This window comes from Echeneis naucrates, chromosome 10 (assembly GCF_900963305.1).
Source record: "Echeneis naucrates chromosome 10, fEcheNa1.1, whole genome shotgun sequence".
Classification (NCBI taxonomy): domain Eukaryota; kingdom Metazoa; phylum Chordata; class Actinopteri; order Carangiformes; family Echeneidae; genus Echeneis; species Echeneis naucrates.
Genome location: NC_042520.1, coordinates 10,065,027 through 10,092,765, shown reverse-complemented (window position 1 = coordinate 10,092,765; position 27,739 = coordinate 10,065,027). Strand labels below are relative to the sequence as shown.

Genomic DNA, 27,739 nt, shown 5'->3' with positions numbered 1-27,739 from the left:
ACAGCTTTCCCTCAGCCAAACTAACACCAGGAGCCAATCAGCAGGGGTGGACAGTGACAAGTACTTGAGTATTGTACTTAAGTACAGTTTTTGAGTCTCTGTACTTTACCTGAGTATTATTTTTGGGGGGCTCTTTTATTTTCACTTCATACATTTGAAGGACAAATATTGTACTTTGTACTCCACTACATTTCTACTGATGTTTTGTTTTTGTAACACACACTCAGCTGTGTGTGTTACAGGTAAGAATATGGCCATGATGTATAATCCTCATCCTACCTGGATTATTTCTCATTCTACATTACACATTGTGGCCTATTGTTACCTGGAACAGCACACCTCTTGCATTCAGATGACCGCTGTTTGCTGCATGCTGTATGTGCTGTTTCTTACCTCGCTCTACGTTTCTCGTTCCATCTTTTTTTAAAGTATTTGCTTCGAAAATTTCTTCACCCTTTGTTCTCTTATTCTCCTTTCTTTTCCTTTCTGATCACCGGACTGATGCTGACGGGACATTTTCCTACCGAACTTCAGACAACAGAAAACCTCCTGGCATAGTGGATCCCTCCACAGACCGGTTCTTGTAGGGCCCCTTTAACTGAAGCTATTACTTGTATCGGAGTAATATTTGACAAGGAGTACCTGTACCTTTACTGAAGAAGTGAAGTTGTGTACTCTGTCCACCTCAGCCCATCAGAAGTAGGGTGGGTGGTTCTGGGAGAACCTGGTTGACATCCAGCACCTGAGATCCAGGTGATGCTGCATTCTAAACAACTTGGGGAAAACGTTTTCTCTAAGTTGTCAAACTCGGGAATTACTGCTTCCAAAATAAACCTAAATGGCTGCTGCACATATTTTAGCGTCCAGCAAACGATGGCAATCTGCCAAACTTATTTTTTCTCCTCCGAGTTCACCTGTTCCGCGAACGCTATGATATCGGAAGACGGAAATTTTCGTGTTGTAATATTGATTTCTCGGTTCCGAGTTTCAGTGACCACAGCATCCATAATGGCGTTTTTTTAATCGAAGTCATTGTTGGAGATGATGGAGAGTTTATGAAGAAAGGGGAAGATGTCCTAACAGACACAGGGCTTAAAATAAGTGGACAGAAGAGAGGGGCTGAGACGACAAGTCTTTTGGTTATTTATTTCCTAGTTTTTATTTAGAATAAGAATTAAATAGCACCCCAGTCTCGGAATTTGTTCTTACTTTAAGCCCTGCACACACATTACCGTCGGTGGATCGGGTGGTCTGCTGGGGGGCTTTGCTTAGCATCCTTCACTGAGCTGCCAGGAGCTGCTGTGTGGGTGTATACATGTAGTAATGTTAAATTACAAGAAAGTTTTATTTCCCAGACCTTGTAAACCAGTGTTTGTATCCTTACACGGGCAGGCAGATAAGAGTGAAGAACCATCAGCAGTAACAGTTAGTTCTAAGATGTAATTTGGACAATAGAAAGGGGAATTAATCAAATAATATAATTTATAATTCAACCCCCACATAAGTAAATGTACAAAATTTCACAATGGGGCTATAATCAATATCTTTAAGGGATTGACATAACTTTATGAAATGCAGGGAGGTTTCTTCCCTTAATTTCACAGGTTTATGTTATCACTCTACATAAATTTGTTACAATTCCCCACTTCAACAACAGTAAAATGTGTGTGGCTGTCTGCATAAGTATTAAATCTAATAAGTCTGTTGATATCATCAACCGAAAGAGCTGTGTTATTATTATTGCAGCCTATAGGAAGTGAAATATTGCTGCTGAGATAATGTGCATCTGGTGTTGAACACAAACTGTATTGCCCTGATGCTCTGTGGAGCTCTGTGAAGAGGATCACTGCTGAACACCTGCATGGTTCATGTAGTGGAAGTCTTCACTGCCCACGCTGGAAACCGCATTTGCTTGGCACGAACTGAAAGGAAAGCAACTTTTTGAAAGAGGAAAGAGGAACTGGAGCTCAATTCAAATGCGACAACTCGTCTTATTTACAGTAATAATGTAGATAAACTTCAGAAACCTTGTACCTTTAAGGTATTGACCTTAAATGCACAATGGAAAGCTCCCTCTTGTCCTCACCACATTCAAACCAGTGTCACCTTCCAGTCCAGCAGTTTAATCAGTTAGCCAAGAGCTGAGGTGTAAAAATTAGTTTGTGATCATTTAAATCAACATGAATAATCCGTGCAAATACTTAAATCCTCAACGGCAAGATCTTAAAACCTACACTCTTCTATTTACCAGTGCAGTTTCTGTTTTAGTAAGCCACAACTGAAGTGGCAATGGATTCATTTATTTAAAATTTAAGATGATGTATTGGGTTTTTTAATTTCCACTACAGTGTCTGTCTGCGGGGGGTGGATTAGACTTTAAATTAGTTATTAATATATGTCATGTGTTACAGTGATGTTCAGAGACATTTAAACAGCGAGAGCAGCTGGACTGATTCAGGCTGTAAACACTTTACATGATGCTTCACCTCCAGGGCTGCAGGTGGCAGCGTGACGTCTTTTGAGGCGCGACGTGTTTGCGGAAAACGGAAGTAGTCAGGTCGTGTCTGCAGGATGGAGCTGAACTGTGACAGCCTTTACTCAGAAAACGATCAGCCCGAAAACTGCCAAGTTTCACCGAGCAAACATGAAAACCGTGTTTGTTACTGTCGGCACAACGAGTTTCGATGAGCTCATCGAAAGCATAACGTCATCAGAGGGCGCCCAGGTGAGAGCAGCTGCTGAGTCCAGTTTGTGGCGCAGTGAGTTATATCATGATGTCATCGGAGTCTCAGTCACTGTTTGCTTGTTTAATTTCATCTGGGATCAATTTATGTGTAAATAAGAGGCATTGAGATTTGATACTCCTTCTCCAGGACATTTCAGAAGGAACAATTACTTTTCAAACGGCTTTGTAGCTATTTAACATTTGTAGTTGGGGTTTTTTTTTCGTTTGTTTGTTTGTTTGTTGTTGTTTTTTTATAAATAATCAATTTAAATGCAAAACATTCATGACAGCAACGTGTTCCATTATTCATTTAGCCAGTAATCCAGTAAGAGCCAGTAAGCCAGTAAGAGTACTTGATTTATGGCTAGTTAAGCCACATAAAATGGAAATGAAATGTGACTATTGATAATTAACTGATCTTTTAAATTAAATGAGTTGATTTTGAAAATGGCAGCAAATACCTTTTAATATCCAAGCAGTTGCTCTATTTGAACTAATGACCAGTTATTGTTGTTCTCCTCAGGCTTTAAAGGCTCGTGGATATGAGCGTTTGGTTCTCCAAGTTGGAAGAGGATCTCTTCCAGCTGCTGACAGCTGCCCACACATCAGGATGGAGGCGTTTCAATTCAAAGGCTCAATAACAGAGGACATCAAGCAGGCTGACCTCGTCATCAGCCATGCAGGTGAGAGCAACACCAAAAGTTCAAATGAGTAGTCTACAGTAGGTAGCCTAACCCATAATTCTGTGTTGTATTAACATTGAATACTTGTCCTGAGGATGATCATGACTGTAAAATTTAAAGGAAAAGTAAATACAAGTATGTGAGTCCCAGCAAATTTATAGAAAAAAAAAAAAAAACAGGAACTTTGGAAGCAAAAGTTAAAAATGTCAATGCATGATGATGTCAATGCATAAACCTTTTTAAAATAAATTTACCATTGCGTGTACACTTGAAGAAAATGTGCAATTTTTGAAAAGTCCATACTGCAGTGTATTGTAAATTATGATCTGTTCTCTCCTTTGCCTTTTTGGAAAGATTTCCTTTTCTTCTTTCTTAACATCATTACATTCATTTATATGTACTCACATAACAATAATAATTGCATAATAACATTAGGATTAGGAAGATAGAAAGAAATAGGCCACAAGTCAATAGAAATTTCAGCCAGTTCCCCCAGGAATAAATCTGCTTAATCTGACACAAGATTTTAACGTTTTAAAATTACTTCATTAATGTAAACAGCATTAAAAATAGACAACAAATTAAGTTTTAAAATAGTTTAAAATCTGTGAATATCATACCTCTTATGTTTTAGTAAAATTACCTGAAAAGGTAGCTGCAAAATTACAAACTGACTTTAGTTCCTGTCGGGAAAAAAAGGTGTCTGTCTTGTTTTGTTGCCCAGGGGCAGGAAGCTGTTTGGAGACACTTGGTGCAGGAAAACCTCTGCTGGTCGTCATCAATGACAAGCTAATGAACAACCACCAACTGGAGCTGGCCAGACAGCTGCATGCAGACTCCCACGTACTGTACTGCACATGCAGGTATGTGTTCCTCTGGTTTATACATGTGAGGTTATTTAGAAACACAAAACTAACAAACTTTTTTCCTCTTCATGAATATTTCAGTACTCTGACTGCGACGCTGATGGCCATGGATCTCTCTGTTCTTCAGCCCTTCTTGCCCGGACAGCCGAAAAAATTTGCAAACTTTCTCGACAAAGCACTTGGTGTTCGGTGAAACTTAATTTATTGTAATTTCAGAATATTATCTTGTGTTAGATTTTGACACTGCTTAACTTTTTAATCTTTTCTATTCCTGTAATATTTTTGCAGTATTTGACTAATATATGTCTAATTCCAAATTGCTGTGGATTGTGAATTATTTGCTGATATTCACTGTAAAATTAGGTTTTAATTTTTTATTTAATTTTTATAGAATTTAAATTTAGGTTTTTAACAAAGCTTGAAGAGAGCTACAGGCATCACTGCACACTCAGACAAATACAAGGCTACATTGGTGCGAACACTCTTGGCCTTGATGATCCAACTCAAAAAAGACTTACTCAGCTTCTACATGAGGCTGTTCCCTTGCTGTTGGCCAAAGGCTGAAGATGAGCACTTGCTGGAGAAAACCAAAACTACATAGACATGTAAATTAATGCAAAGTGAGTCCATGAAGTATTTTCATATTTCATCGACAGTGTCTATTATGCAGTCAAATCTGCATAATCTCCTCAACACTGCACATGGCTTTCTGAATATGAAAACTAGCTTGGTGTAAAAACCATGATCATGATTCAGAGACACTAAAGGAACTTGCTGTTTCACCATTAGAAAAGTGCTACTAAATTTTGCCACAAGGTATAAATTATGTTTAAATGAATGACCTTAGGTTGCTTATCATTTGTGCTCTCAGGACTTAGTCGGGTATGTGCCTTGTACTCCAATTTCCATGCAACCAAGTCCCCTTTTTTCAATCTTAAAGTAAAATCTGTACAACCACTACATAAAGAATAAAAATTTAGTTTGGAACATGTAATGCAGTTGTGTCTTATCTTTGACACATATTATCTGCCGACAAATATAACATGCCCAATGAAGACGCTTCTAGGGTAATCACTAATGTGTTTTAGTGCATTGTTTATGCATATCCACCCATAGGAGAAGTTGTAGTTATATACAAATACATGACAGGTTGTAAGACCTTTACTACAAATCATTCCCTGAGCAGAAACTCTTTTAAGGTTTTCTTGTTAGTATTTTTAAGCCTTGTTCAGATGGTGTGGGGTGACTGCTTTTCAATTCATTTATTTACTGAAAGAATCAGTTCTTGCAAAACTACTATTAAGAAAGACATTGTTCCATTTTTGGGAAATTGCTGATGTTGGTCAAACATTTATGATTCATTGTTTCAGAGTTAGAGTTTCCTCACCATGAAAGTTTTGTTAAACAGGAAATGTTGGGTGAAAGGTGGCACAAAGTCTAGTTTTGGTTTTCAGCATCAAACATTTTGGTCCACCTTCTGCTGCAGAGGCAAACAGAAATGTAGCTCAAATTAATTTGGCTCCAGACTTCAACACTCTGATATCAAACAAAACTGGAATTTCCATAGAACATATTCATTAACATTATCTTTGATTTTCACAAGTGGATTTTTCTGAAGAAAGAAAAATGCAAAACCAAGCAATTGTGTTTAGCTGTACGTCCTCACTTATTAGTTGTTAAAGTACAAAACCACATAAAGGGCTCTACTTGACTGCAGTAAATCATGATGCCAGCACTCAGACAGAAAAAAACAACCTGATTTTAACCAGTGCAAGCCCAAGATTTTTGATAAAGAACAGACACCCCATTCATTAAGCCAAGAATGGACTGAATAAGTCCTCACAAATAGTGACAAAGCAGGAGCTTGGTCAAACGAGCCTGAATGCAGTAGTCAGTCATGGATATCACGTGGGAAGGGGGTCTGTTTTCAGTGCTTGTTGTGTGTTTCGATCACCAAACAAGCAAGAATGATGCCTCTTTGCTTCCCCTTTAGGATTTGTCAATGTCACATTGTTAACTCTTGCATGGCTTGGACGGATATATGTCAGAAAAGATGTTTTTCTGTCCACTTTGACACTTTTATTGCTGGGTTGAGGTCAGACTTTTGTGTAAACCAATCAACCACAAAACTGAGGAAACAATTTTCGTTGTGTACTGAGGTATTGTCAAATTCAAACAGAGAAGGCTCTTTCACTCTAGCATCTAAATAATTTTACTCAGCAGTTTACTAGTCACTGGGTGTCTGTTCTTGTGTCTCTCTGGAGGGCCTAGGCTTACCTCAGCTCGGATGTGGCACTTGCACTTGCCTCTATCAAGCTTGGAACCTGTAGCTAAAAGCTTACAAAAAGAAAACAAATTGGATTGTTGGTGTAAATCACAAATGTTTTTGGCATTTATCTCCCTAGAAGTTAGTCTCTCGCAGAACTTTTAGCTCACAAACCTTTATCTGCTGCTGGATTGTTCCAAACATTTACTGACTTTGCTGTTCAAAACCTGAATGTGGTGTTTTCAGTATTTGACGCTGCACTTCTTACCTGAACTTTATATTGTTGCCCAGAAATTAAAGTAGATGGCAAAATATGTGTTGTTTTATTTTTTTTGGGGGGGGGGTCCCACATACACAAAACCAATGAAAATCTACACTTCGACATGGGGGAGCGAACTGAGGAGGCCCAGCTTTGTGTTTGATGAGATGAATGGGGGCAGCTAAATAAAGTAAGCAGTGATAATATGAGTGGATGTGGGGCCTTGGCGCTGCTGTGTCTTTGCTCTGCTCTTTGCAGATGTTCATTAGCATTTGGATGCGAGCCTCCGCCGGGCTCCGCCTCCTGAGCGCTGATTGGTCACGCTGTTACCGGAGCTGTCAGCTCTGCTCCGGGAAGCTTTCCTCCGCTCAGTCCATTCTTCATCTGCGGACCGACGGACGCTGTCTGCCTTTGTTAGTTAGTTAGTTAGTTAGCTAGCTGGGGAAGCACCAATAAACGACCAGAGCCGCCTTCATGCAACAGCACACTTTTTTAGAAAATGATCATCTGTACGAATAAAATGGAGTACCCCCTAAGAAGCCAGTGCCAGCGAGTCCAGAAACAGGTGAGTTAAAGCTGGCGCTCGGACACAATCGGAGCTAGCGGCTAACCGGATAGCCGGAGTCCCGTTCATTCATTTGTCGGAGCGATTGTGTTATCTGTGAAAAAGCCTCCTCACCTCTCAAGTCGTTTGCCTCGCCGTTTCCGTTTTTAAGCTGCAATCGAAACGTTTAAAGGGCGAAAGGCCGCCGACGGATCTAGATGTTGAGATTTTTAGGTTTTTCAGTCCCCAAACTTTTTTTTTTGTCAGTCTGACAGTAAAGCTACAGCGGCTGGAGCTAGCCGACCGAGCTAACAAACTTCCCTGGCTAATGTCGGTTTGTCGAGCAGCAAACGGGCTGCACAGTTAAAACACTTACTTACTTTCGGAAAGATGATTTTTTTAATATATATATATCGTTTCGGTTCAGGATTTGGGAGCTGCCACGGTTGTTGAGCGTGAATAAAATGTTTGTTGTTTCCGTTAACAGCCGATAAAATGTCAGACAAATCTTCGGATCGGAACCGTTAAGACGAAGAGAAAAACAACACGAACGTTTCCTCTAAAATCATCCGGCTGTCTGTGGGACTGACCCTGCTTTTGTTCCCCACACAGCCAGGAGTTCGGTGTTTTCTGGAGATATTTGGGGATATGTGTGTGTTTTCCCCTTTTCTCGGGGTGAAGTGTCCCGGGGAGCCGCAGTGAGGCTGCGGGTCGTCGGCGGTGAGCCTCGGCCGAAGGTGACATCATCTCTGGGTCTGGGAGAGATGGCTCTCAAGTAATGCAGTGTCACTTATTTACTTCTAAATAAGACATAAGGCCCGGTCGGTGAGAGGCAGCAGCAGTCTGTGTGCTGTTCATCCATGAGGTCTGACTGGGATTTTATCGGATTTAATTTTTCCTGTGCTCCGTTTCCACGTCTGCGATGCTGCTAAAGATTGGCCACTTTTATTGTGCTGTTTTTGCTGGCTGAACTGGACTGCCAATCAAAGTTGTTTTTCTCCTTTGTCGCTGTTTTTCCGTTTTGCAACAGAAAGGGGGCGCTGTCTCAAGTCCAGTCCAAAAAAGGCATGTTTGCTGCAGATTAGAGTCTAGAAATGGAGCAAAACAGGGAGGAATGCGATCAGCAGAGCATTCAAAAGCCTCAGCTCCTGGTTCAGGTCCAGATCTGTGTTAGTTTTCATCACCACCTCTCACTGTTTGGGTTCATCATTGTCATTCAACTTTCATTTGCGTTCCTTTGTGCATTTTTGCGCATTATTATCTGCAACTTGTGACAAAATGTGTTTTGACAGAGGTTGATGAGGAAAAAAAAAGCCTAAGTCAGGCACATCCCAAAGCTGTCTGTTAGATTAAGCATCAAATATTTGAGAAGGATTTAAGCACCACAAATTGAGCAACTGACTTGGTTATGAACAGCATGAGTAATAAATTATACTGTTGTCAGTGAAAGTCCTTTGTGACTGCATCTCCTCTTCATCCTATGGGCCTGCCCTGGTGTCTGACAGGTCCGATCACTAACCAACTGTATGTGCTTTAGCCTTTTGTGCTGTGATGTTTGTCTTGATCGTGGCGTATGTGCTATCCTACACAGCAGCCCCCCACTTCCCACCCCTTCTTGCCTCAGACCTCTTTGGGGTGCAGCTGGGTTGTTTTGTGCTATTCCCTGAGTTCAGGTTGCAAAGCCTAAATCTGCCTTGGCTGCTTGTGTTTCTGGTGTTTTTATGGGGGTGGGGTGGGGGTGTAAATGCCGTCAGGACGTTGGGTATGATAAGGATGGACCCCTTCCAGGCTCAGGCGGAATGCAGATTGAATGTCCTTCTCCTGTGTCTGCAGCAGCCCCCCTCCTTCAGCCCACCAATACTACCACACAGATGCATGTCTCATCTCGAGCTTACACATTTACCCATGGAAGACTTGTGGCATAATTTTTCCACTTCTTTGTCCGTCATCTTTTAGTCCTGCCCCCTCCTTCATTTTGCTGTTTGTACAATGCTCCTGTTTTGTTTGTCAGTCTGGTATCAAAGCAGTCTTTGTCTTCCTTTACCTTTCCTCCCCTCACTGACGTCACCGCTGTTTTTTATTTCATCCCTGCCTCTTGCTCCTCTGATCAATAAACAAATGACCTCTCCTTTGTTGGAAAGGGAGATTTTCTCTCTATTTTGTGTCAAATGATCTGCACCTGTAAATTTGTCCTCACAACAGACCCTCTGTGAGTTGTTATTTTTCTTTTGCAGCCAAGCCCCAAGTTTGAATTTGTCTTGTGATTTGAATACAGCAGAGCTAATATCAACATTGCTGTCCAGTATTTGGAACCTCAGGCTTGTTTTTCTTGGGTTTCTTTCTTTCTTTTTTTTTTTTTTTTTTCTTCTTGAAAAAAAAAAGCTCTCTTTTTAACTCGGTTGCTGCTGGGAACTTTACTGGTACTGTAAGTAGAATTAATAGGCTTTTGTGCACAAAACATTAATATGCTTGTGCTTTATGAAACTGCTTGCATCTTTGCAGAACCAAAAAATGCTTTGTAATCAAATGCTAATGCATTGCCTAAATGTTGTCTTCATTTTTTCCTCTATATATGCACCCACACATGCTTGTTACCAGCTTTTTTTTTCTTTTTACTTTCATGCTGGGTTTTTTTTTTTTATGTGGGTGGACAGTAAGGACTATATCTTCTTATCAAAATTAGTGCAGTGTGCATCTTTTGTGGCTTGTTTTTAGGCAACAAAGATGAAGCAGTGTGGTGAAATGTCTGGGCAGATTTGACAAAGGATGTCTGTCTCACCCGTCTTCTCCAAGACTAGATTAAACACAAGTATTGATTAGTTGTCATTGAAAGTAAATGATGTGGGATGGAGCATTTTTGTGGAAATTTCTGACATTAAAAATGCCTCTCCATTTCTCTCTGATAACCTTGACAATTGTCTCTTTATATTTTCAGGAGCACCCTGCCTTCTTTAAAAGAGGTCAAAATTTTTTGAAGAAATCCTGAGAATAAGCTTTGTTATAAACACACTTTATCATATAAAACTGGAGGTTGAAATTAGCTTTGGCGTCAGCAGACTCAGTTGAAGCTGTCATTTCCTGCTGCACGATGATGCACATCAGCTGTAGTTCCTATTTCAATTTGATTTCTAATGTACTTGTCCACACATGTTTGTGGCATTACACTAAATATCAATTTATTTCTTTGATGCCGGTAAGAACAAATCTCCTTCCTTTCAACCGTGTCATTTATGTTACTGTCTTTTTCAGAACTATAAACCTTATTGCAGTTGATTATTCAATAAATAAAAGACCTAGTCATTCAAATCACTGGCATGGAGAGAATAGTTGTGTTTTTTGATTTATCTTTGCATGTCTGCTGATATTGTATTTCTTTTTCTCTTGATGGAAACAGCATCTGTGAAGTCTGGTGTGTGGACAGGGTTTACTGTATTATACACAAGACTGTTAAATCAGATTCCACTGGTCTAACAGCAGTAACTTGTCAATCACTTATCAGTTCATCTTCAAAAGAAAGACAATGTTTCCCATATACCAAGAGCAACACCACATTTACTTGGAGTTGGCAGAAGCTTGTGCCTTGCTCAGGGGACACTGCGGCAGGATGAAAGTCACTGTTGTACCCAGTTCATTGCATCACCTGGTCATCGCTGTGGTCTCACTTTTATAGGGCTATGTCCAAGCCTCAGTTGGATCTTGCTTGTCTGGATTTTCATTAGCAAATGCCATTCTGATATTCCATCTTGAAATGTTTTGCTGAGGTTTTCCTTTCAGTAAAAGACTCTTATTGCCATTACCCTCAGTAGTTTGCCAGATTGAGAATATTTATTTTTCAAATTATTTTTTAAATGTAAAATACACTTAGAAAATGTGCTGATCTTAAAAGAATTATAATTTCTTGAAATATTGTAAATGGGTTATTAAAACATTTTTGATAATCTGCCTAAAAATCCAGTGTCTGGGGAATTGAAGAGAGAGCAGTCTTTGAAGTCTTCCATGTCTTGTTCATAATTAGATGATGGCATAGCCAGTTCACGTTGTGACCCTCGTATGTTCTAATGTCAGACATTGTAAAATATAGGCTAAGAGGCCTTAGTAAGCCACACTCAAAGTATGTTTTGTTTTCTGTAGTGTGTATGTCTCTGAAATGCTGGTTAGTTAAACATCCTTAGTGCTTGTTTGATGGAGCAGTAACCTAGATTCTGGAGCGCAGCATACTAATCAGTAGCTCTTGTGTTTGGAGAGAGATACTTCTGTGAATGTACGCTCTTCAATAGGTCTTTGATTGGCAGGCACCTCTGCACTCTGCTTTGCCTCTATAACATACATCCCATGTACGGTGATAGATGAGAATGGGTCAGGGTCTGTGACTGAATTCCTGTTGTGCCAACCTCCCTTGTCTAAAAAAAATCCTTTTCCTGAGCTCTCTCTCTTTTGCTTTATATAAACTCTTAGATTAGGGAAATATAGACTTCCAAATGACACTTGAGATTTGTTTAATGTGTAGTATGTGAACGTGTCTCTGAACAGCCAAGCTTGAACTTAATATAGGTCAAGAGGTGGAGCTTGTTGCCAGATCAGGAGGAAACCTTCACTCACTGCAGGGAGAAGTGAAATATTACATGGAACCACCAGCCAGATAAACATGGTGCTGAATGCTTAGGAGCTGTACTGGCCTAAAATTAAGTATCAAGGCCTGTTCACTATTTGCTCTGACCATCTGTGACATGACAAAGCTGAGCTCTCTGTGATTTGACAAGACATTAATAATCCTAGACAGCAATTTGTTCTGCGAAAAGGAGAGAGGTCTTGGCCAAGTTCAAACTGCAGTGAACTATTTGGCTTTGATCAGGGTTCGGCTCTCAGGTTTCACATCCACAGGAATTAGGTCCTCGCCTGTGGTTGAACTTTAAAACACCTTTTCCTAGAGGCCATTGTATAATGGCAAGAGAGGCAATAAATGACTGTACCTATGGGGGAAGGCCAGCTTCCCTCTCCACATGGGTCTGTTTCTCTTGGCCTCGGCCTCGGCCTAGTCACTCCTATGTTTGTGTGTTTGGTCTCATCCGCTTCTTTGCTGCTGCTCTGTTTCCCTTTCTAAGGCCTCTTAAGCCTAACATTCACATTAGTTCCTCCATCTGTGGGTTCTCCCAACATTAAAATCCCCCCCTTTTTTTTTTTTTTAAAGAACAACTTTGGGTATTTTTTAACTGGACTGTTTACTTCATTTGACCAAAGTTTATGCAGAGAAATGTCAGATACTTTGTCTACCTTTTAATTATGATGTGGAGGAGTTGTGTGACAAACCACACTGTGATGCTGCCAACAGGAGTTGTTAGCTTGTTTAATTTGGTGAAAGAATAAAGTAAAGAATGCACTCACCTCCTAGTGGTGCCACAGTCACAGCATCTCAGCTGCTGCACCTCTAACACTGACTCACTTTGGCTGATTTAAGCTGCAAGTCTACAAGGCTTTTTGGACTTTTTTTGGACTTGGACTTTTTGAATGGCAACTGGCTAAAATTCATACATTTTAGAGCTCCAACTCCAAAATGCATGCCATTGAAGATTTATTTTGTTACCAACAGTCAAATAACAAAATACTCTTCAGTTACTATACTTGAATTAGAAAGGGATCAAATATTCATTAGAACTATTTATTTATTTATTTATTTATTTATTTATTTATTTATTTTAGAATTATTTAGATGACCAAAATAATAGCTGCTGATTAATTGTCTCTTGTTAGACTTTCAGCTCCAGTGGCTCCTGTGTCAGCATCTTACATGAACTCCATTAAAAACAACAACCTTACCTATTTGTACCATAATAACAAACAGCTCAATGTTTTTGCCTTTCATCTGGAAACATTCTGCTGTGTCCCGGTTTCTGTAGGTGATGGTGAACAGTGAGAAGGAGCGTATGTCGCTGCTCTTCATGAAGGCTCTGGTCAGCAGGGGGAGCGTGGATGCTGTGTCCCAGCAGATGGCCTCTCACCCCCAGTACTTGGAGAGCTTCCTGCGCACACAGCACTACATCCTACACATGGACGGCCCCTTGCCACTGCCATACCGTCATTACATTGCCATTATGGTCAGTAACCTGGCTGCTCCTCTGCAACCAAGGATCTAATGAGGTGTTATCCCATGTGTATCCTGTGCATGTACCTTTTAAAAAAAAAAAAAAAAAAAAAAAAAAGAGATAATAGTTTGGGAAGCTGTAGCAAAATCTGTTATTGTTAACAGGAATCACCAGGGATCATACTAGTATTAATCAAAATGAAAGAATAACACCATGTAATGTTTGAGTTGATCTAAATCTTGTCTAAATCTGTTTGTACAACTTCTTCTTCCCATGACCTCCAGGCTGCAGCGCGACATCACTGCAACTACCTGGTGTACCTGCACTCAGCTCAGTTTCTGAGGGTGGGTGGAGATCCTCTGTGGTTGCAGGGTTTGGAGGCAGCGCCATCGCGCCTTCGCCTCCTTGACCACATAAACAAGGTGCTGGCTCACCAACCCTGGCTCACTGCCTGCTCGCATATCCAGGTAGAGAAAAGCAAAACCCAAATGAATCACACAAAGCAAAATGTATATTAACTGTAATAAACAGAATCATTATTTATCTCAGGTGAAGACAAACAATAAAATGTGTCAAGTGAATTTTTTTAAATTTTTTTGTATGGTAAATTTTAACCAAAAGATAGCTTCTTAAATAGGGTGATTGACTTGACCTGTGTGACCCAGAGCTCTGGTCTCTGTTTCCTCCAGACGCTGCTGAAGTCAGGTGAGCAGTGCTGGTCGCTGGCTGAGCTGGTGCAGGCTGTGGTCATCCTGGCCCATTGCCACGCCCTCTGCAGTTTTGTGTTTGGATGCGACACAGACTCAAACTGTGTCCCCCTCTCCAAATCTCCGAACGGTACCCCACCAACCTTCTGCCCCTTTGATGCTGCCAATGGCAATACCAATGTGCCTCAGTCTCTTGCCACTCCATCGGAACACATTACACGACGACGGGTAAGAAAGCTGTTTTCAGGGTTGTTTAATGTATCTCTGTTTCAGTTCTGTTTGTTACTTGCTTCATTTTTGATATATTTTAATTTTTTGTATTTTAGATAGATAGATAGATAGATTAGATAGCTCATTCTTGCTCTGAATTGAAATTTAATTGAATTTTTGCTGTTAATTTACAACTGTTATTTTAGTCAGAAAATATTGAAAAATATCAAGTTGAATTCTTTAAATTGCTTATTTTGTCCAACCAAAATTCTAATGATATGGAACATTTCTGCTTGAGATTGTGATTTATGAAGATGAATTTGATAACGGAGAATTTATAAACTATTATTCATAGTGTGGTGTGAGATAAAGGCTTCAGTTAGACAATGCTATCTCTCTGCATTAAATCTAAATGAACTTATCTTCACTTTAATTTAAAGAGATCATCTGTGTAAATATGAGCTAATAACAGATAATGCCTGTATGATTAGATTACTTCCTTCCTCAGTAATAATAGCTGCTGTCTGTTCCTCATAAAATGCATATTCATGTAAGTTCAAAGCAATATTTGTGTCAACAGTCTCTGGACTCCAGTCGTGACGTGGTTTGTCTAAAAGAGAGGATTCAGAAGTCCCAGGAGGAGCGTGAGAAGAGAGAAGAGCGGCTTGTGCAGACCCAGACACTCCACCAAACGGGTAACCTACTTGGCAGACAATTGCGGAAACACGTACAAACCCTGCTTAGATTCTCCCCCTCACCTCTGATGGTTATCTTGAGTGTAATATTTCATTCACATGGTTGGAAACTTGAGCAATTACCACTGATCAGATGCACTCATTGATGCACTTTCTCCACCTCCTTTGCTTTCATCATCTATTTTTTTTTAGATATGGAAGAAGAAGAGGAGACGATATGCTTCACAGATCCATCGTGTTTTATCACAGACCCAGAATTTTGCTACGAGGAGTTTGCTCATAGGGAGGAGGACCACTTTCAAGTATTTAGAGTTCAGGTGAGGACATGGAGTTTGAATGTATCATCAGAATGTTGCCGATGCCAATAACCTCAGCGCTTGGATAGTCTGTTTCTGATGGAGGGAAGAGGTCTATAAAGCCATCAACTGCAACCTGTCACCTGAGCAACCAAACAAATGCTTTACCCCATGTGCTATTTTAAATTCAGCCCATCAGTCTGTTCCCAGTAAAATGCCATGTGTGACATAACCCTGTCACATGTCTAGCACTCGTCAGTTATGGTGTTTGAATGGCTCACTTCCAGACTGCACCGTTGCCACAGTCAGACGCAGTTTGAGTGGACAGATAAATATATGAATGAGGTGTCTGTAGTAAGGCAGCCCAGTCTCTGCAAGTGTGCAAGACTGATATTCACTCTAATTTGATTTTAATACATTTGATAGGTTCCCAGATATAAATGAGCTGATTTTAGTTTTAGGCACAGTTTTCCCTCCTTAGGCTGCCATAAACTAATATGTTCCTGTGCTGTTTTTTTTGTTTGTAGGACTATTCATGGGAGGACCACGGCTTCTCCTTAGTCAACAGATTGTATTCGGACATCGGCCACCTCTTGGATGACCGGTTAAGGAGCGTGACCACCCTCCCTTCATTTCACAACCCTGACATGAAGAGAGCAATCTGGAATTACATCCATTGTGTGCTAGGAATACGGTGAGACTGCAACTTCGTGTTTTGTGTCATAATTGTGTCATGTTTTGTATGTTTTATGTCATAAAATCTACTTTTTAAATAAAGATATTCACACCAAACCACTACATTTTCTGTAGTTTTTTTGTCAACATCTTTTGATGAAATCCGTTCACAGCTACGATGATTACGATTATGGTGAAGTGAACCAGCTGCTGGAGCGGGATTTGAAGCTGTATATCAAGGCTGTGGCCTGTTACCCAGATGCCACCAAAACTCCAGTGTGTCCGCTGAGTTGGGCTGTGCTTAAAACCTCAGAAAGGGTAAGGGGGGTTTTTACAGGACTTGAAAAGAAGAGATATCACATGTTACATAAATATAATGTTGAACCCTGCTCATTTCTTCTTTGCTTTCCCTCAGATACATGTGAATTTACTAATCATGGAGGCCCGGCTGCAGGCGGAGCTGCTTTATGCCCTGAGAGCCATCACACAGTACATGATAGCCTAAGTGCTCGGAGAGACACAAAGTCAAATCTTTTCAACGGTACAGAGAGACCCGGAGTCATGAGGATAAAGAAGCAGTGAAGTGGGACGAGAGAGAGAGGACACAGAGCTCCATTGTTTTGTGGCTGTGCCTCATGAATGTGCTTCTCTTTTTCTCAGAGTTAATGTATTTATACCACAGTGTGCCACAGTCTCCTCCTCACCCCTTTCTGCCAATTCTCTTATCGTGAAGTCCTCTTATCAAACATCTCAGCTCTCAAAAGGTTGTGTGCAATTATAACTAGCATTGTTTTAATTTTTACCTGTTGTCATGTGTTCCAGCTCAGTCTGTGAGGAACTGCCTGGTCGAAGCAGTGTGTTACATTGGCCAACACTCTCCTTTTTCGTTCAATCAGTTTGCTTTTGTATTATCAATGCTTTCCCAAAATAGATCTTTTTCTGTACAAGTTGAATGAATGTTAATGGGAGACCCCCCCCCCCCCCCCCCCCCTTTTTTTTTTTTTTTTTTGACAATCCTGTTCAGTGTTGGGGAGGACATGAAGTGGACTGTGGAGGACGACCCCTCTGCTCTCCGTGACATTTCGTATTAATGCTGGTCAAGAACAAACACAACAGAGACACTGCTGGAAGTTATCACATCACTATAGTTTCTTTTAATAAGCACTTTTTAAGACTTTATATATTTATAATGCAAGGTAGCTCATTAGTAGATATTGAGGCACACAGTGTGTGTGTGTGTGTGTCTGTCTGTCTGTCTGTCTGTCTGTCTGTCTGACGCCTCTGTCACTGTATGATGTGTATCGAACATTTTTAGACTGTTTGTCTCTTAAACTTTCAAACTCTGCTTTTGTGCTCAACCCCAAGATTTGTGTTAATCCAAAATACATCAGTCAGTTGTTGTAAGGATTTTGAAACTAATGATGTTTGCAAAATACACCTCATAAGAAAATTTGTAACTCAACTGAAGTGTTAGTGAGCTGTTTCCAACAGTGAAGAATAAGCTGAGCCATTTGTGGAGAGATTGTTTTTTTTTTTGTACTGACATGCCTCAGTTCAAATTAGGCTTTCAGACCAAAGGTCATTTGAAAAAAAAAAAAAAAAGTGATTAATTGGACAGATTAAAAGTGCACATGTGTAGAGCTGCGCTGGTGAAGAGTTGAGGTTGAATTCAGAGTTTTGCTCACAGCTTTATTCTAAAGCTAAATTTGTGTGGGCTGTATGAATGCTGATTGCCAACTCAAAGTCCACGGTACAGTTTTTCAGAGCTGAGCGATGTGCAAACGAGTTGTTGAAACACTTTTCTTTATCTTTTTTTAATTTTATTTTTACAGTTTTTGTAAACTAGAGCGTACTTTTTGTTTCTGGGTGTGATGGTAGGACCTGCTTGTTGTGCTGCGCCCTGGGTAGATGTAGAGGTGTGACAGGATTTAGATGTGTTATGGAGTTAGATTTAGAAAATAAACAAGTGCATATCAACAAAGTTAAAGCACTGTTAACAGGTGCCTTCAGGCTACAACTGGAGTGCTGCTGAAGTAGAGGGATGTGACTACTGGAGGTTGAATGTGGGCCTTTGTACTGCGACTAACGGCTCCACCTGATGAGTGGAAAACTTCTTTTTTCCATTCTAATGGAGCAGCTTCCTTTGTGTTGGTCAGCGCCATTTCTGATAAATATTACGGTTGTGAATGCCCAAATGTCTCTTCTATCAGACACCTTCTACAAACCCCAGCATCTCAGCCAGAGCCTTTGACGCAGATGGATGTTAAAAATGTTCAACTTTAATAGATTAAAAAAAGGACAATTGTCTAAAAAAATAAAATGACCAAAAAAAAAAAACAGAACAAGTGAAAAGACAAAAAATGTTTTTTGAAAATGTGAAGAAATGTTTTCTATAAAGATGTTCTATGAAAATAACTGCTGCCTGCTGTTATTTTTCTTTATTCTGCATGATACTATTTTGTTCATTTAAAAAAAAAAAAAAAAAAAAACTTCATCTACATCATGGCCGAAATAATCCCATATTCTACCTTGTAGCCTGTCGGGAAAATCATATTTTTAGCGCATTGACTCATTCATCTACAATCTCCATTTAACATAATAAATATAAATATATAAATATATAAATATATATATATATATATATATATATATAGAAAAGGAGTATTTCTTACAATTATTTCAAGGGAAAAACAAATAGTACTCAGACCTTTTGATGCTGTAGCAGTTCACCTGCAGCTAATTCAGCTGAAGCAGCGTCATCTGGAAAGACTTGCACCTGTTTTACATGAGCTCTCACACGATACACAGCAGAGCTTAAACAAGCCACATGGAGGAAGGAAGCAGCCTGCAGTGAAACAACATCGAAGAAGTTCACATTTTTGCCTGAAATCTCTCTCCATGTCAATACGTAAGTAGATATTTATTGAATTACGGTGGTAGTAACCACAAGGTTCCCATTTAATTTGGCTCAAGCCACTTTATTACACTAAAGCGTTGATAAAACTGGAATACATTCCTGCTCAGATTTCAGAGCTACTGTAGAGAGGAGAGATGACAGCCACAGATCACTGCAGACCTGGACATGAGTACAGACTGAAAGTGTCAGTAGGTAGCAGACGTGTGAGTGCAGTGAGGAAACTTTAACTACTTAAAGAGTCATTTTTTTCTATGTTTTCATGAGTGACATTTTCCAGACATTTGATCTGCATCTTGAGGGTCGAGTAAACTTGACACGGATAAAAAGGGTGTTAAAATCTTTTAAACCCTGTTTCCAAAGTCAAGAACCAACTTGAAGTCTAATTGTGTGTTTAGTATGTTTTAATAACATACAGTACAAAGTACCAAGTAGTATTTAGTGTCTGGGCCTGTATGGCTGTGTGTTTTTGTTTGGTTGAATACTCTGCAGCAGTTTTCCTGGATCACAGCGCCTCCCAGTGACTCATCTGCAAAACTCAACAACCTGATATCCAACAAAAACTCAAATATGAGGCATCAAAATCTCTCAACTTTTCATCAACAGCTCAGACAAAGTGGGTTAAACAATTTATTGAATTTATTTCTGCCGTTCAGAACTGTTTGTCATCTGGCTGACTTTACAATGTGTAAAGAAAATAAAGACTGAAGGGGGAAAAGAAAAAGAAACTATCAACTTTAATCAAAAATCATAATACAATTGGCTTATGCACAATTCATTAGTCCCCATCCACCCCACCCCATCCCCCATGGAAAGAAATAACCAAAACAACCACTGCCAAATACTAAAATACTGTATCAAATGGGGCAATTTAAAGTGTTAAAGCAAACATAAAGGGACTAACAACTAATTAAAGAAACAATATGTCAATAGTTGTAATAACTAAAAAGGAGGAGATATAGGGGAAGTAATAACACCACACCTGCCCTTTTAAGGTGGCAAAAGTAAACTAGAGACATCGAAACCTGGTGTAGCTGATTCTCTGCAGCTGTCCACCTTTACATCCTGTCCTACAACTGTTAATGACATTTCCAACACCTTACCATTAGTCAAGAAAACCAGTGAGGTTGTTGCATATACACTTCTTTAAATACTTACAAGTTATGGTTAAAAATAATACAAAAATCATGCAGTTTAAGATGCTGGTCCTGTATTATCAGATCTCTTTCAGTGACTAAGTAGGGGATTTTACCATGAATACAAAAACACAAAAAAAAGGGGGGAACAGACCGTTGATTGTGGGCTAAGTTCTATCATAACTCCAAATCAAATATCTGGATGTTAGAAACAGAAAATTCAAAGATTCAAGGGCCCTGATATGCAGCCACGAGATCATGGCTTACTCCAAGATACATCTCAAATGACATCTAGCACCATTCAAAAAAATGAAAGAAAGGAAGAAAAAAAAAGAAGAAGAGTGCTTTATATAAATCAGAGGCAAGACATAACTACAGTGAATTAATGTGTATTATGAGTTTAAATTGCTGGGATGTTATTTCAGCTCACCAAAAGGTTTAGGTCTGTGAACAAAGCAATTACATACAAACACAAAACACAAGAGGGGAAGATGACAAAAGTCCATCCCGCTACAGAGGAACATCATGCTATAGTGTTTTAAATATTGGCAGTCAAAAACAAACAAAAAAAAAACATAGGCTGGTACTGATAAACATGCCTGGAGAGATAAAATATGTTCTCTAGAAAGGAGAGTCGAATTTGAGATCAACTCTTTTCATAACAGAAATGTCTCCAGGAAAACTCAGATGTGGCGTGTTGGTTTCCAGTCTGTCGCAACAGAGAAAAACATTGAGAATCTTTCTTTTTTTTTTTTTTGTGCCACATTTTGTGATTAAGTCTGTGCAGAGTTGTTTTCCTGGTGTTTCTCTTCCAAGTGACCCTGAGAGGTAACCGTTGCATTAGTCTCATTTTGAGATGAGAAAGTGGCACATCAGTTGTTTTTTTTTTTCTTTTGTTTGTGCCGCTTTTCAGCGCAGATTTTTTTTTCTCTTTATTAGCTTGGATTCACAATTAATGCAGAAAATAATGAGGCAGATCATTGGGATTTTTTTTTTTTTTTTGATAAAATGGTCAAGTATTGATGCAATTTGCCTCAATCAAAGTAAGATTTCGTGTTACAGGCGGCATTTTTTTGCAAAGCTGTATGTATGTACACTGAGTTACTGTCAGGCCCAAGCGCTCCCTAAATGCCATGCAAATATTAGTGTTCCTTTGGTTATGTAAAAAATCTACATGCATCTCATCCTTTACAAAAATAAACATATAGAAAATTACCGTTAAAAATTATCAGAAAATGCTTCCTCCAATGTAAAAAAAAAATCACATTAGTAATATATTTATATGTATTAATATCTAATTTATTACCTCCATCTAAATTGTATATTAGAACTATAATCAAATATATTCTTCTTTGTACTTGTCACACTGTAAATTAATTTCTTGAATGTTAGTACTGAATAATTAAAGTGTGAGAGTATAGAAGCACCCACAACCCCGACAAAATACCAGGAAAACGTTAAATAGCAAAACCCTTCAAAGAAGCCATTTGTCAAATTTCCTTCAAGATTTCATTTTGTTCTCCCGATAAATCTGCATAGCATGTCATCATGTGCATGTGCAATGTGTACATTACAGGATTTTATTTAATTTTTCTTTTAAACAGGATTTAAATTCTTTTAGAATGAAATGGCATAACCCTAATGTGGATGTGTTCTCTTATTTTGGGGTCCCTGTATCACAGGAAACCTAAGTGCTATGAAAATGCACAGGCTTGAAAAAAAAAAAAAAAAGGACAGAAAACTCAGGTAGACCAACTGACAGTGGAGGCATATTGTTGTCTAAGACAGTATAACACTTGGCCAACTAATCACATGTTGGCAAATAAATTTACCTTTGAATGCCCCATGTATGTCACAAATCACATTTCTTCATTTTCTTAATTTAACTGCGCGTCAGGGTTTTGTTTGGTTTTTTTTTAAGCCCATCCCACTGATATCTACCTTAACAACATGGATCGAATAAAAAATGCCAAACTGCAAAAACATACCCCCTTAGCTGAATCATCAAATATACTGGAAAAAGATGGGCTTTTTTGTTTTTGTCTTTTCCTAAAGTGAGGACTTTAATCGTACACGTAATTGAAATCCAGTTCACTTTTGGGCAAACTGTGTAGTCAATGTTCAATCAAACATTTTATACCTTCAGTCGTCCAGCCTTTTTCTTTCACCTCCTCACAACACACAGTCCTCAAGGTCGTCAGCCACTCCTCCAACGAGGAGAGGTGCTGGTGCAGCAGAGTACGTGCACCTCAGTCTGACACTCCAACAGCATCTGGTCAGAAAATTCATGCTCGGCAAGTATTGATGGAAAACTGGCCATTAAAAAAAAAAAGAAAAAAAGAAAAAAAAAAACGTCTTCAATACCAAAGCCATCGAGATCAGGGGTACCATGTCGACCCTAAAGCTATTCAGGTGAACCACAACGGTGATATAAACTCCCGGAAGGCGGGAGTTCAAGATTTGTCTTTTCACTCTAAAAATATTATTTCACACATCTTTAAAAAATCATCAGTTCAGATTAAAAGATAAAAATGGCTAGCAGCCAATTTGTTGCAAGTGTTTCGTTTTTGTTTTGTTTTGTTTGTTTTTTTGAAAAAGGGAGAAAAAGTGTGCATAGTAGCCTGGATCTGCTCCCTGTCCTCTGCATGCCTTGGCACATGAGATCTGCTTTTATCTGTCAAGTTCAACAGAAGTGTTGTATTTGAGAATCAGCCAGTAGGGAGGGGGAATGCACCGGTTATTTTGACATATACTGAGGTCAGCTTGATTGGAGATCAGTTCCTGCGGGACAAGACAAAATAAAAATGATCAACTTGAGTTGAAGTCGTGCACGTCGTGCAACTGAGCAGCAACCATTTTGACAATTGCTGCAACTTTCTATTTTTTTCCTCTATCAATTTATTTTTTTTTTTTCCTCCAGTAAATTTTTGAATTCTTTTTTACAATTAGTGCCAGAAAAAATTCACACAATAATTTCCTGCAGCTGGGCATCACATGCTCAAATTCGTGAGGATTAAAACTCTGTTTATTCAGTTTCTAGTAATATAAAACTGAGAGAAGGAACAAGCAATGAAAATCTAAACTGATCAGCTACCTTACTAACAACTTACTAAATTATTGAAGTTGGTTATTTATTTATATATATATACACACTTTTTACATTTAAATTTCTGATTCTAAATTATGTGGAGCTTTTCTTGTTCAAAAGCATGCACTAAAAACACAAGGGTGTAATTTTTTATTTTCTGACATTTATGTTATTGCTGGATGAAATGTCTGTCAGCAATCATATGTTGTATCTTCAGTTTGTCTGAGAGATAAATGAAGCTGGGAGTGATCACTGTACCTTGCTAACTTTGTGGTCAGCTGAGGAATTAGCTGGGGACCCAGCTGTGAGTGGAGCCCTGTGTGGTGGTCGGGCCTGTGTAGCCTTGGCCTCCGGGCAATATGGGGTCAAAGTTGAAATCCATGCTTTCTCCATCCATGAGGTCACTGTTGATGATGTAGTCCACGTCACAGTCCAGGTTTTCTGTGAACATGTCTATGTCCAAGTCTGTGGGCAGTCTGTCCTGACTGCTGGGGAAGCAGGATGGCGCTCCAAACGGACCCATCACCTGCAGATTTGTGCCGGGATTGGCTGAGGCCACTGGCCCTCCATGATGAGAGCCCACTGCTGGCACCGTGGCATGCTGGGGTTTGAGAGCGGAGAGCTGAGACAGGTCCTGAGACATACCTGAGAGGATCATCCCCAACCCCATCGAGGAGTGATGCTGGTGTTGCTGCGGCTGTGGCTGTGGCTGCTGGTGCGGCTGCTGCTGGTGAAGATGATGCTGCTGAGTTTGCAGCTGAGGCTGCAGTGCCAGAGAGGCCACTGTGTTCTGCTCCAACCCTTTACCCAGCAGAAGCTGGTTGGGTTTGGACCTCCCACCCACCACGGATGACCCCAAACCCATCAAACCTACTCCTCCTGGACTGGGCATGAGCGGGTCCACCTGGGTCATCATGACATCACTTGGAGGAGGGGAGTCAGAAGTGAGCAGTGCCTCCAGGCTGGAGGGCACGTGGGTGCTGTAGTGGCTACTGGTGCGAGACCCAGAGCTCGAGATGGTGTTGAAGAGGGAGTTACTGAAGGTCGACGGATCCTTATTGTTGGCTCCACACTGAGCAATGGGGGTTTGGTTCCCAATGTGGCTGGAGGCCTGCGGTAGGCTGGATGGTTGCAGCTGATGGAAGGAGGAGAAGCTTGAGCCTCGAGGCAGCAGGGTGGAGGCGGAGGGCAGCGGAGTGGGAGGTGCTGGCGGAGCTGTGCTGGGACTGGCCCCTCCTTGTTGCCCAGTCATCAATGTGAGGCCATCGATCAGATCCAGCTCCTCCATGAGGGTCTCAGTGAGGGTGGGGGTCAGGCTGCTGGCAGTGTATCTTCCAAGCAGCCCATCCTCAGGCAGGTTGTCATCGTCCTCCTGTCCCGGAGCGATGGGGGACAGACGTCCACTGAGGGTGCTGGCGTTGGAGCTTGTGCGTGGACGGAAGGTGGTCCACATGTCACTGTCATCCAGGCTACCCCGTGATGATGGGCTACTGCTGTTGACACCCCATTTGGGAAACTGCTGGGATGAATTTGGGCTGTCTGCACCCGCTGACCCTGTGCTTCCGTCACCCTGCAGTGCCCCTCCGGCACCACCCAGGCCACCGGCTCCCGCCTGCTTCTTGGTCTGCTTGGCCCTCATGCGACTCTTCAGCAGTTTGCTGCTGTTGTCCATGGACGCTGCTCGACGGCGAGGCGCCTTTCCAGTCTTCCCGCCCTCAGGGTTGAGCATCCACCAGGAGCTCTTTCCTGTCGATTCATTGTGTACCCTCAAGAACTTGTTGTGGAGTGATAAATTGTGACGGATGGAATTCTGACAATAGCGAGAAAGAAAAAGGAAATTAATTGAAGCAGATGAAGAGTGTGCTTGTTTCATGTACAGATTTTAACCTAAAATCCTGAAAACAAAACACTAAAAAGGTTGTAAGTCCCAGTAGTAAAAGCACTGGTGCAGAATTTAACTGTGACAATCAGCAAATCAGTGACTTTAAATAAAATAGAAATAATTGGTTTAATCATAATGAGTTAATTTCAAGAAAAATGTAAAAACTTTGTGGTTGCATGTTTTCTGTTGGGAGCATCGACTGCATTTTCTCGTCTTGTTCTGTGCAACATTCAGATGTGCACTCATTTTGAGGAAAAGTAGAAATCGTTTTTTTCCACATTGGGATTCCTTCAGGGTGGATCACACTGTTATCTGAAGACACACCGACACGCAGACCTTTGGCGCTTGAAGCGTTCAAGTCCACCTTGTGAAAAGATGAAATGTGTGACTCCGCCCACACACTCACCTTCCAGCCGGCTGAGCTGTTGCTGTCTCCTTTGTCTCTGAAGTAAGGCACCGTCTTCACCATCCACTCGTAGATCTGGGCCAGGGTGAGCCTCTTCTCCGGTGAGTTCTCGATGGCCTGGCTGATCAGGTCCGCGTAGCTCTGGTTCCCCCACGCGTTGCGCCGGGACGATCCTTTGCGGGGCGTCGCGCCGGCTCCGCCCACACCGGCCACGACCCCGCCCTCGGCCGCCGCGGAGCCCTTCTCGGGCTCGGACGTGTTTTGCTGCTGCTCGGGTTTATCCTCGTCGGCGGGCGGCGTACCGGCGGCGGACTCGGTCCCGTCCGCCCCCTCCGGTTTGACAGCCGAGATGTCGGGTCTCGGCAGCGGCCATGTGCAGGAGCGGGGTCTGCTCTGCGGCTCGAAATCCGGGTCAATCGGGGGCACCGAGGACTCCTCCATGGCGGCCACTGAACTTCCACTCATCCGCAGAGATGGGGAGCACTTAAAACATCCACCTTTAAAGTTTAAAATTAAGATGGATGGTGATGCGTTTGTTCGGGAGAAAAATAAAAATAAGAATAAAAAAAAAAAAAGAAAAAACTTCCCGACACAAAACAAGATGCTTCAGCCACCGAGGGGCCTAGAAAAGAGACGTAATAATCTGCACACCAATGGCCTCAGTTAATCCTCAGATTGGAGATTAGGGAACCCAAATAATCTCCTTAATAGTAACTATCATAAACCTTCCGATTTATATAGACTGAATGAGGGCTGCTGCGACTGCCCCTTTGTTTGAATGGAGTAAAAACAAAAGTGGCAGAGTGGCAGAGAGCACCAAAACATCTGGGTCAACAGAGGTTCAGGCTCACCTGAAATGTGAAGCCATGACTGCATATGGATGTGCAATAAGATCATTCCTGTCCAGAAACACCCATTTAACATTCAGCAAAGGGCAAAAGTCACAAAACTGTTTGTTTTTAACTGCTTCTTAAATGTAACCAGATGGTTTTGATTAAAAAAATCTAAACACAGATTTGTTTCGTACCAGGTTTATCAAATTAAAAACACGTTTTCTAAAAAAAATAATTAAAAAAAAAAATCTAATGCTATCAAAGCCAGAAAAACAGGGATTAGCCTGCTGTAGTTACAAAGGAGCTTCTGGTGAGAGTCTGTCCGTCCTCACTTGTAAACAGTGTGTGGGCTCTCAGAGAGACTAAATACTGAGTTTTTTTTACCGGATCCCAAACAGTCCCGGAGCACACCGGCGAGTCGCAGCAGATAATCCAGGAGCGGGTTTGTCCGCCGACCGTGTAAAAGTGTGAAAAACCACCCCGACACACGGAGAGCTGGAGGTTACAGGCCGGCAGGACCGGCTGTCTGGCGGACTAACGGTACAGTAATGCTGGACTCGATGAAAGTGTGAGGACGACGGAGAAAAGTCGGCTCTTCAGGTCTGCACGGTCCGCCACATTGCGGCCAGGCGCATGTCACCATCTGCCATGTTCCGCCACACTCCTGCCGCGGCACACGATGCTCGGCACGGCGGCCGTGAGCCCCCTCCTCGGTCCGGCGCCGGCAGCTGGACCGATCGCCTCGGCGGGGGAGCTACGAGTCGGGTCCCCGGGGTGCTGGGTGAAGCTGGGCCGCCTCGGAGCTCCGTGTGAGCTCTGAAAACAGCACGGCAGCCTCCGTGACGTTAGCTGGTTAAGCTCCTGCTACTCCAGAGTTTACAATCCGAGAAAAAGTCCGCAAAAACCTGCACATACCTCGGTCGAAGTCACCGATTTGAGCGGCGGTGGGTTTTTTAGCGGTTTCTGTCGGCCTCGCTGCTGTGATATTCACTCCTTCGGTGGGTTTTGACTTGTTTTGTTTTGTTTTGTTTTGACTCGAGGCGAAGACTCCCTTCTGACGTCTGTTTACCACTGTCAGGCGGCGCGCTCTGCGCATGCGCCCAGTGGGTTTCTGGGAAAAAGAGTCATTCATGTCACAGCTCATGAGCGTAAACAAATCAGCAGCTCAGGGTGTCAACATGTGGGCCTACCTGTTGGGAGCATTATGTAACGGGTTACCAAAGTGAGCTCGGTCAGCGGAGGAGGACTCTCGGGCCTTTTCCTCATTAGAACGATGCCAAATAAAATACTCCATCACTATTTCAAGTCAGAGGCTACAGACATTCAGAAGTAAAACCCTAACCTCCTTTAATTCATAAATTCTTATATGCTGTGATTGTAAATCAGCAGTCATATTATTATGACAACAATTAGTGTGAGTGAGGCATAGATTTAATCAATACAATTTGAAATATTTCAGTTTTCATTATTTGTA

General features: G+C 41.2%; 3 protein-coding genes across 4 annotated transcripts; 2 read left to right on the top strand and 1 right to left on the bottom strand.

Moving 5' to 3' along the window:
• Positions 1–2,544: 2,544 nt before the first annotated feature.
• On the top strand, positions 2,545–6,844 carry zgc:92907 (UDP-N-acetylglucosamine transferase subunit ALG13 homolog). Of its 2 annotated transcripts, none has more exons than XM_029512589.1 (4): positions 2,545–2,725; positions 3,249–3,408; positions 4,133–4,271; positions 4,356–6,844. In XM_029512589.1, the coding sequence occupies exons 1-4, from the start codon at positions 2,645–2,647 to the stop codon at positions 4,465–4,467; spliced, it is 492 nt and encodes a 163-aa protein (XP_029368449.1). In that variant the 5' UTR covers positions 2,545–2,644; the 3' UTR covers positions 4,468–6,844. The 2 variants fall into 2 exon arrangements, with proteins under 2 accessions (XP_029368449.1, XP_029368450.1); XM_029512590.1 differs by having other exon boundaries at positions 3,249–3,414.
• A 346-nt stretch (positions 6,845–7,190) lies between these two features.
• Positions 7,191–18,373, top strand: sesn4 (sestrin 4). Its single transcript, XM_029512312.1, has 9 exons — positions 7,191–7,364; positions 13,238–13,435; positions 13,708–13,890; positions 14,113–14,358; positions 14,921–15,035; positions 15,228–15,352; positions 15,859–16,025; positions 16,180–16,324; positions 16,422–18,373. The coding sequence occupies exons 1-9, from the start codon at positions 7,299–7,301 to the stop codon at positions 16,509–16,511; spliced, it is 1,335 nt and encodes a 444-aa protein (XP_029368172.1). The 5' UTR covers positions 7,191–7,298; the 3' UTR covers positions 16,512–18,373.
• A 2,365-nt stretch (positions 18,374–20,738) lies between these two features.
• On the bottom strand, positions 20,739–27,333 carry foxo4 (forkhead box O4). Its single transcript, XM_029512649.1, has 4 exons — positions 27,181–27,333; positions 25,433–25,929; positions 23,403–24,954; positions 20,739–22,837 (listed from the first exon to the last, which is right to left on the bottom strand). Exons 2-3 carry the CDS (start codon positions 25,895–25,897, stop codon positions 23,431–23,433), a joined length of 1,989 nt encoding a protein of 662 aa, XP_029368509.1. The 5' UTR covers positions 25,898–25,929; positions 27,181–27,333; the 3' UTR covers positions 20,739–22,837; positions 23,403–23,430.
• Between the last annotated feature and the right edge of the window lie 406 nt (positions 27,334–27,739).